This window comes from Dermacentor andersoni, chromosome 1 (assembly GCF_023375885.2).
Source record: "Dermacentor andersoni chromosome 1, qqDerAnde1_hic_scaffold, whole genome shotgun sequence".
Lineage (NCBI taxonomy): Eukaryota > Metazoa > Arthropoda > Arachnida > Ixodida > Ixodidae > Dermacentor > Dermacentor andersoni.
The window spans coordinates 268934633-268945205 of NC_092814.1; the positions used below are offsets into that span (position 1 = coordinate 268934633).

Sequence of the window (10573 nt, forward strand, 5' to 3'; positions counted from 1 at the left end):
AATAACATAAATGCAACAACAACGCTGTAGTAGGGTAGCTGGCTGGGCGAGTCGGTACATCTGCATTATTACTGGCAGCACGCACATCAAACACTGACAACGAAGAGAGACGTAACACGAGCGTTCGTGTCACGTCTCTCTTCTTTGTCCGCGTTTGATGTGCGCGCTGCCAGTAATAAAACAACGCTGATATAAGCCGTACGCGCGCAGGGTGCATTTGTCGCCTTGCAGTTGAAGGGGTGCTTATTAGTTCTATTCTCTCGAATTCGGCGGGAAGAAAATCCCTCTTTGATTACACAGCGCTGCGCTGCAGGGGCTTTCTAATCTTTTATTCTCTGTGGCTCAACTGCTGTTGCAATTCCCTGGCAGGCGCGGGCGACAACTTTCATTATTTGAGGACTCCGCGTCACAAGCTTACTTACGATTTCATGATCTTTTTTTCGCCTTCATTTTTTTCCTTCGTATTTTTTTTTCTTTTTTTTTTACTGTCGGGACACGATTTCTGAAGTTTCGCGAAATGAGCTCATTAATTAAAAACTGCCTTCGTTTTTGTATTTTTAAACGAAATGCTTGATGTTATTGTAAATTTACAAATGTACTCCGCTATTCACGTTTATCTCCTTCTTTCTGTTTACCTTGTAGCTGGCACGGGGATGTGCATTTTATTCTTATTTTCAAAGTATATGCGCGACAATGTCTTTCCCTTCGTTAATGGCTCAAGCTACACCTTCGACTTTTATTGTCGATACCACATCGCGGGAGAAACGACGATAGAAAAAAAAAATAATAATCTGAAAGACTCACACGCCGAGTCGCTAAAGCAACGAAGAGATTATAGTCTTCCGAGTTGAGAGAAGCGAAAATTTAGCGGCGATTATCTTTCGGTACCAAGGACGGATAATTAACACACGCAAGAGCGGCCGACATGAGCTGACAGGTAAAATAGGTACAAGCGCGCTAACCCCGACGTGCTTAGGACTTTGATTCGGGCAAGTAGCTTCAGAACTGGCTGAGGAGAACGCGGTGTAAGGAGGACAGGGCAAGATAACCAGCAGTGCACGGGAGGAGTGCTGACTTACAGCTGAATTTTGTTGCAGCCAACCACGCCTTTAGATGCATGCACAGAGCCATATCACATTTCCACACGCCATCTGCCTCACCAAATCCCCCGAAAATTGTAGCTATACCCTAACAGGCAACCATTCCACGCAACAACAGCCGCGTGCGCGCAAACATTATAAACGCTAAAACCACAAACCACACGCACAAAGAAAGAAAAGACGCAAACAACAAGAACTGAGAACTAATTAAAGATGGCACCTCACGTACGTGTAAATTGACAAAGCTGATGCATAACCAAACAAGTGACACGCGGGAAAAAAAACGACCTAAATTAACGCTTTGAAGTACTCTAGCTCAGCCTCACTGTGTAAAATAGACGACTTGCTGATGCAACTGTCTCCCGCTTTACTTATGCTTCGGCAATTTCGCGCTCACTTTTGTACCTTCCCGTCTTTAAAAGCCCCCCCCACCCGCCGTGGTTGCTCAGTGGCTATGGTGTTGGGCTGCTGAGCACGAGGTCGCGGGATCGAATCCCGGCCACGGCGGCCGCATTTCGATGGGGGCGAAATGCGAAAACACCCGTGTGCTTAGATTTAGGTGCACGTTAAAGAACCCCAGGTGGTCGAAATTTCCGGAGTCCTCCACTACGGCGTGCCTCATAATCAGAAAGTGGTTTTGGCACGTAAAACCCCATAATTTAATTTTTTTTTTTAAAAGCCCCCCCAAAAAAACGCTTCCCGCTTTGTTCCACACATTCAGATTATCTTCTTTTGCTCTCTCATTAAAGCTCCTCCGGACCCTCTTCTTCGTCGGTGGTCTGGCTACAGCAGAGTGCCCGCTACATAGTCAGTACGAGTAATTATCTGATCAGTGAAAAAAATCACGTCGTTATATTCCAGGTTGTGCTCACGTTCTACCGCTGGTCGATATAGGCAGTTCCATGGCAACGTTGATCAATTCAGGTGCAAAGCGAAACCAGACCAGTAGCGTCATGCTGTGACCAGCGGTGTCGACAAAGGTGCACATTTGAAGAAATAAACCAATACGTGGCTTTTTTTATTATTTTTGACACTTTGTATATTCTATACGGTATTGATGGCATGCTAATATTATTGTTACTTTGTTTTCGTTTTCATTTTCTTTTTTCTGCGATATGCACTACACTACTGTCACCTGACGGCGTCCATTATTTTTAACGCTTTTTAGCATTGCGTGCATTCAGTTTCTCGGTTCCTTATGTTGTGTATTTTGGTGGCCATTATCGCTTGATCTTCATTTTCGCCTTTGTGCCTGTCGCTTGCTTTCACCAGCCGCGATCGCCCAGTGGCTATGGCGTTGCCCTGCTGAGCTTGAGGTCGCGGGTTCGATTCCGACTGCGGTGGCTACATTTCGCTGGAGACGAAATGCAAGAACGCTCGTGTACTTAGATTTACGCGCACGCTAAAGAAGCCCAGGCAGTCAAAATTAATCCGGACCCCCCACTACGGCGTGCCTCATAGTCGTGTTGTGGCTTCGGCATGTAAAACCACAGAACTCAATTCTAATGCTTTCTTTTCAATATTATATGTACTCCACGGCAGCTGCCGCTGACGAATGGCACTGGAAGCGTGGTGTGCTTCAAGCCAACGTTGTTGTTGGCTGTTCCGGCCCTCTTCCAGCATCCCATATATGGAAAGATGCGAGATAAAGCTGGAGTTGAATAGTGTTGGCCCTATGCGTGCCGTTTCTGAGTCGGTAACTATAGGCGAGACTTGTTCTTTTTTTTACGTTACGTGAGATACAGCGCTCAGCTTACTCACATCATCACGCGACATGGAAATAACGCTGAATGAAAATGTGCGTTCCAGAAGATCTCTAATAAAGCCGCACTCGGTTTCTTGGACCAACCGGCAGACACCTGAGGTGACATAATTTACAAAGAATAAGGTCCCGCTGGCAGAGACACGTGGTGATTTATGAAGCAGGTGGTGTTTCCAATTTGCTCCACACCGCTCCGTGCTCTAAGCTTAGCATTCACAGATGTCGTTCGGCTGTTATGTGGTTCTACGCAGGTTCCGTGGCGCCTTCCGTTTTCGACCAGAAACGTCAGCAACAACAGCAGCAGCAACAACAACATGCGGGGCCCAAACCCCGCAAGACAACTCAGATGACTATTCAGTTGGGCGGACCTGAAGAGGGCGGCTACTCTGGCCCGCAAGCACAGGGCGGGCTGGTGCACGTTCCCGAGAAGGTGTTCCCCCACCCTAGCGTGCCGGCTTCGCAGCAAGAGGCCGAGCCAGACCCGCGGAAGTACACCGGCGGGAGCATCCCTTCCAGGTCCTTCAGGATGCTGCAGGCCATGACGGGAGAGAACAGCGGTGAGACCCCAGGGACACTCTCTTCTTCGCACATCGCTTGCAGCCTCCGAGTTACAGGGAAGGCGATGTGATAAAGCAGCTCTTCACATTTGTACAGAACCCTGAAATCCTTGTTGGGAAATTGAAATACCGTATCATACGGGGCTATAGTGCGCGGAATATAGTAGTTTAATTAGCTATATGCGTGCAGACTGCACACGATATCATCTTTTTTTAAATATCACAGGCACGTTTGAAAACAAAACAAGGCCAAACTGCAGCAGCAACTTTTTTTGTTTTGCTAAATTACACAGTGAAACCGACTGTATGATGGTTGCGGACAAGTTAGTTGAACTTAGTTCCTGCGAACTATACAGTTGGCGAGGAGTGTCTAATAATGAACTTTTAATTTTCAAGCCATATTTTCCCCCTGCAGACTATACGCCTGATGTCCAGTATACTTTGGGAAATACGGAACTTAGTCTTTTTTGTTTTCGAGACCAGTCTGTTAAGCCTGCTTTGCTTTCAGGCGACCTCCATCAGATAAGTGACTTTTCGCAGCGTCTTGCTGAAACATTATCTCAGAAACTCTCTATCCACCAGAGGCTCCCCAAGGCATTCATTCTTTATAACGCAGGTTTTTTGTTTAATTTCGGTTGCAAGGTCATGCATAGCCGCATACGTTCTCTTGCTCACAATAAAAATTTCAACATGTTCAGAACATCGTATACCCTATGTCCGTTACAAGAATAAAGCGACCTCTGGCAACTCTTTTATGGGGGACGAACTCCTTGTCCGATATAAGGCTCATGTTCGTGAGTTAATCCACTATGGTATAATATGTTCGCTCCAACTGGGCGCAATATTAGCAAACTGACTCCACACGAAGAATAAGAGAACTGCTTAAACGGCCCCTCACCTAGCTCCTTTGCAAATTTTGGTTATATAAAGTAAGTTTCAGGGCGCCGTCTACAGATCATTTTAACACAATGATTTCTTTTAATTGGTTCATTATTGGAGGAGCTAGGAGAAATTGAAATGTCATGTTGCCCCGCTGCCAGGAGCTCTGCTTCCCTGCCAAAACTCACGCTCTATCTAATTGCCATGACTATCGTCCGCAAGTCAAAATTCATGTTTCCCTGCCTTCTCCCATAACGCAGCTGAGGAACTGCGTCACATTTATGTCACAGGACCCACCGTCTTTATTTTTTTCCTTATTTTTCTTTCTTTTTTCGCGGCGCATTTATAGTGGCGGTATCGCGCGTTCTGCATTGGATGATTTACCAAAGTCACGTACCATAATCGGTGTCGCTGCAGACAGAGCGTATTACGTAGAGGTACGCGCGACGTTGACTCTCTGGCTTGAAGTGCGTGGCTCCCTCGACAGGAATGGCGCGTGGGCTTCTGTTAAAAATTGAAAACGTTTTCGCGCCCTGCAGTCATTCGATATTTTTCAGACACGATTGCTATCGGGGGATAAAAACGCCGCACCTGTCTGTTTGCAATTCCCAAACCTGGTGAGGGTGCCCTTTAAAACCGAGTTTTATATGGGACCAGCAGTTCATCCCGTACAATGCAGTAACCAACACTATATCGTCTATAGAGTGTGCCGTTGCAAAACAAAGCTTCACTCCCAGTAATTTGCTCATTTTAGAATAACTTGTTTCCCGCAGGAGAGGGTGGCACAGACTTCTAATCTCGGAGGCGGGCCTACCATGCCGTGCGACGAAGGCAACGCCAGTACGGAGGCGGCGAAAATTCACTGGTTCCACACTGGCTCGAGCTCTCCACTCGCGCTATGAGGATCGCAGTACCCAGTTACGTTGCGACTTGAGTTCTTTTTTTTTCTTTGTTATGTTTTCTCTCGTTGTTAAAGCAGCACGCGTCTCTGAGTCTGAATAATGACCGTGATTCTCAATCATAGCTTGAAATTGACACGTACACAGAAAAGACGCAGCTCGAAGCGAGGCACTAACTTTTACTCGCGATGATGCCATCGACGCGTGATTGTACTAGGTGTAACAACAACAACAAAAAAGGCTGCTATCAGACACGCACTTTTAACACAGACCGCAGCTTAAAGAGTGAATAATCGTAAAATACACGCATATATAGGCTAGGCACCACAGTGTTGACCTTGTAAATTATGGACATCATGCACCATGCACCTAGTTGCTCTTTCCTCATGTGGTTGTGCTGATACAAAAAGTTGCGGTTGAGAAACACGAGACGTTTGTCTGCGTCAACGCTTGTTTTCTTCGGTACGCGCTCGAGTACCTCGGCATGTCTATTGGTGCAAAAGCTGAGGGCCATGCGTGCTTAAGCGCAGGGAGTCCGTTTGCCGTGTTGTTTCTGCTTCGCATAGCGATATTCGTAAGCCACTTAAGTATGTATTTTGTTCTCTTGTTACACTGCAGAAAAAATTGCACTTTTTTTTTTGTCAGCTGTATCGCCAAGGTGATATCGAGCTGAGGCGTATCGTAATACATGTCGTTCTTAACTGGGTGCGGGACCCAGTTTAAGCGCTCATTGTAGTCTCTAGTCATCATGGAGCTCCGTATCTGCAATATTGTACTCGCTGTGACAATAGTCTCAGGTTGCGCGTTGTTTTACAAAAAGCTATATTCTTCTTGTTATTCGCAAAAAAACGCTAGCATAAAAAAAAAGTTGTGACCACGTGAATCAACAAGCTCTTATCTGACAACTGTTGGGCCCATATATGAACGGGCAGTCACGTTTATGCAAAGCCCCTGTTACGGAGGAGGCTTTGGTAATAGCAAGTGTATGGTGCCGCAGGAGAGATAGAAAAAAAAGATACAATATTCTTCTACGTCTTTTCGACTTGCCACTTATGATATGTCAACATGTTTGTCAAATCTAGCGTACGTATGGTGCGCGATATTGTCTATCACGCTCTCTGATCCAAGTGCCTCTCACGTGTCGCAATGTTAGAGAATAAAACGAATGAAAAGACCTTGATACCTGTGATCAGTCTGTGTTCTTCTGACCGGCCCTTGTCCTTTACAGGCGGCAATCTCATAATTTACGATGGGCTCTGTTTACATGATCCCAACACCATCGAGTCGAGTCAGAAGGCGGGCTCAGACAGCCCGATAAGATCGCGTTTAGAAAACACGAACAGAATTTACGAACCTGAATTGTGTGCCCGCTTTCTCGATTTCTGTGCTCCCTGTGTCGATTGGCATTCGTCTATCCTTAAGAACCACTCTAGCGTGCAAATTGCATTGTGAATTCGGCCCCTTATTGCTGACTGGCCAAGAATGCAGCGGGGAGCACAGTCCAGCAGAGACGACAATGGGTGCCTCAAGTGTGCCGGATTTGTGTTGCGCCCCACCGACCGAACGAATCAGCATTTACATGTGTTGTTTCCGAGAGGGTTTATCAAACACGTATAAGCGGGCTGATACAGCCCGGTACGACGCTCGCTCAACTTGACTGGCTGACACGTTTGCGTGAGCGTCCGCCACGGGCTCTGCGGGCTTAGCGGGACGTTCTCGGCGTGTCCGCGAGAGCGCATTTTTCGATATGGCTCTTGTTGAAAATATGACTCCGGCTTGTGGCTTGACTTCGTGGTGGCTGATATTGGCTATACAGTTTCAGAAGGTGGTATATGGCGGCGCTGGGTAGCACACTACCGGCTTCTGCGTGTGCAAATCGGCAATCCCCTTTTCAATTTTTGTGTCCGGCCAACTGGTGCCGTTTCGTGCGCACTTCGCTACGTACGCATGACCTCGCGCACTGCGTACGTGGATGGTTGAGGACGCCGAACTAAAACTGTCTAATTTCATTGGTTCTGTGTATGCGTCCTGAGTGAAGATGAAAACGATCAGCAACATGGCGTCCGTGAATGGCAGAGACGACGACCACGTTATCGGCCAAGTGCAACTGGCCTAGCATCGCTGCCGTTTGTTGCAGGTACGTCCTTTCCAGACGCAAGGCATTTTTTAATGCGTTAACATTCTTGGGGCACTTCACGCACGTTGTGGGGGCTAAGTATCTAGGTTTGTATCTAACCATTTTCCCTCCTACCTGGGTCAATGATTAGTCCGTGGTCGAATGGGTAGCGACTCGGGCTGCTGTGCTGAGGGAACAGGGTTCGAAACCAAATGTTGGAGCAACTTGGGTGACTGAGTATGTGGCAATGTGTACATATGTGTCACTCTTCAACGACCCCCTTTCACACCGACATGGGCCACTATAAATGCGGCAATGCGTAGGTAACGCTGTTCGAAGAAACTCTGTGACGCCGACTTGGAGCACTGTCTATGTATACCACTCGTTCGGTGTTGGTTTTCAATGAACCTCTTTCATACCACCTTGGGTCACTGGGTATGTGTGAGTAAGTTTGTGGCGCTCTTCAACGAACGTCTTTGACGCCAACATGACATGTGCCACTGAGAATGTGTTGCTCTACAGTGACGAAGAAGATCCCTCAAATCGCCGATGCTGAGTGGAATTAAACCCACGTCACAAGGGTTCCTCAAGGACAGCGGCCTGACGCTTTAGCAGGCTGCGCCTTGAGTGCACTGAGTATGTGCCGCTTTTAAATACACGCCAAAGTACACGCCCGATACATAAATCGTTTCGACGGTGGTAATACGTTGTGCCGCTATACTGATTTAATGCTAAACACTTTACCGTCGACAGTCATCGTGAGATGGGTTCTGGCAAATTCTTCCTCTTTATTATATATATATATATATATATATATATATATATATATATATATATATATATATATATATATTGGGGTGTTCGCGAGACCCCAAAGTCAGACAACGGCCGCTCGTTATGCGAAGAAAACGAGACGACACACCAAACGACAAGAGAGGCACCCACGCTTCATCACTGGTTTGAGTGTTACGGGCCAAGCTTCAGCTTGGGAATGTCCACTTGTAGCATGCGCACTTTGACATTTTCAAATCTAGGGCACGCTTCATCTTTGCTTTGTGATATGCTTCGTGATTTGTGATATGATATGATGTCTCGGCACATGTGCATCGCGGACCTCCTATTTTGCTTTCACCCCTAGCTAGGCTATGTGTTAGGGTGCTTCTGTCGCTGTCAAAAGCTTTCAGAGCAGAATGTCATAGGACCTGCTTCTCCGATACCGGACGTGCTCCCTGTATGTATAAAAGATATGTATCTCGTGTGTGACGTCACTTATTTGAGGAGTTCCCAGGTGATGTGTAATCTAGAAGTTGGTTCAACGCGCCTGTAGTGATGAGAGGAAAGCAAAAGTCGCAGATATGCATTAGATGTGCCTGTTCCAATGAAAGACTCTATCTACCAGAGCCGCTTTTCTTTCTTTTAATGTAAGAAGAGAAAGTGCCCTCCGAAAGCTAACACTTCCAAAATGACGCACATCGTGGTTCCGCCGGAAGACTTGGCGGAACGGGCCGTTATTGCTGCTGTGGCCAAATCGAACCAGTCCGAGGAGACGCGTGTTCTCGAAATGCATTAATTCTCGGCGCGGTCGACAAAAGCCGTTCGGCCGTCTGTCTCGCCCAGTTTTTAATTGACTCCACGCCGGCCAACATGCGGCCTCTTCCTTGCTTCCTCCTTGTTTCAGTGACGCAACGATGCGTTTCGAATCGGCCGAGAGATAAGCGTGAAGCAGCCGTCGCTCCGGCCTCGATTTGAAGCCTCGAGGGAAGGGAGGGCACGCGGCGAACGGGCATATACGGCGGCCGCAGCAACAGCAGCAGCGCGTCGCGGAAGCATGTCGTCATTGCGCAACTTATCAGCCGGGGGCTTACCGGCGAAGGGGGGTAGCGAGACACAATCGGTATGAGAGTTGCGAGCCAGTTCCTCAGCGGGCCGTCCCGCGGCGACATTTCCTCGTTTTTTTTTTTCTTACCTTCCCCGAGCGTTTCTTCCTGGCATGGTTCTTTGTCTAATAATTATTTTCTATCTCCTGCCCCCACAGGCAGCAGCACTTGTTTCCATCTTTCACTCTCAGGAGCGCTCTGCGCGACACAGCGTGCAACACGCGTCGTGATTCTTGCTATACAACTGCCGCCGTGTCTGGGACTGTCATTTGTGCGTGCCTGTGCGTCTGTATATATATATATATATATATATATATATTGTTAAAGCAGCACGCGTCTCTGAGTCTCAATAATGACCGTGCTACTCAATCATAGCTTGAAATTCACACGCACACAGAAAAGACGCAGCTCGAAGCGGGCCTTCGCTTTGCGGGCGGCAATGCGGAAATATGCACGCGCGCGCGAGCCTCGGCTTCCCAAATTGAAAAGCCTGCAAAGGCGCCTTTCGCTTCCGGTTTTGGCTTTCATTACAACTCGAAGCGCCCCTCATAACACCTTTAGCTGTACACTATAGCGCCCTCTGTTTTTTTCCGCCTGCCGAGCAGCCGCTGGGCGTGTATACAACCGTCGCTGCTGCAGCTGCAGTAAGTGATTTCGGTGGCTCCGTAGTTATTCGCGATCGCCGTGCAGCCCGCAGCAGCGAAATTTCGAGGAAGGGAGCGTTGAGGGGAAAAAGGGGCCCCGCGTAGCCATAAATGCTCGGATCGAGCCGGTCGATCATTTCCTGCTTTGTCACACACGCGCTTCGGCTGCCATGTTTTCCTTCAGTTTTGTCGTTGATTGAGCATTACACAATCGTTGTACCCCTGCATGTCCCGGCCACGACGACGAATGTTTCGTGACTCGTTTATCCTCTTTGCTGCTTACGGAGTCTCTGTGGCTGCTTTTGTTTTTGTTTTTTTCTCTTCTCCACCTTTGAAATGTCATTCAAGTGTAGTGGGGATCGCCCAGTCGTAGCGACGGCAGCTGCCGGTAGTACATCAGAAGCAATCCTTGTTTACCGCGAGACACACAACATCGACAGTTCTGTTTCTTTGTTTTTCTTTCTTTTTGACTTCTACTTTTGTTGAATGGATGGCGAACAACTGCGAGCGATTATAAAAGGAGTACCGCTATTTCTGCCTCTTCTCTCTAAAAAAAAACGGGGCACCTGCGCAAGCAACTACGAACGGCTAACGACGTACGCTTTCGCCAGGTGTTTCAGGTCGTCACGATGGCATCGATCCGTGCCACCGCTGTCATTTCCGGGGAGGACAGTGCCTGTGTTACGCTGATCATGCAGTGAGTGGGAGTCTGCGCTGTCAGGCACGCGTACAAGTAGGC

General features: G+C 47.8%; 1 protein-coding gene across 3 annotated transcripts in view; it reads left to right on the top strand.

Annotated features, from left to right (window-relative positions):
* The window catches only part of LOC126548139 (uncharacterized), a 118337-nt gene extending 111960 nt beyond the window's left edge, over nucleotides 1-6377 (top strand). For all 3 annotated transcript variants that reach the window (XM_055063134.2, XM_055063135.2, XM_050196257.3), the window contains exons 8-9: nucleotides 3114-3419; nucleotides 5072-6377. In XM_055063134.2, coding sequence (XP_054919109.1) covers nucleotides 3114-3419; nucleotides 5072-5094 — 329 coding nt within the window. In that variant the 3' untranslated portion in view covers nucleotides 5095-6377. The remainder of the gene's footprint in view (nucleotides 1-3113; nucleotides 3420-5071) is intronic.
* Nucleotides 6378-10573: the final 4196 nt, after the last annotated feature.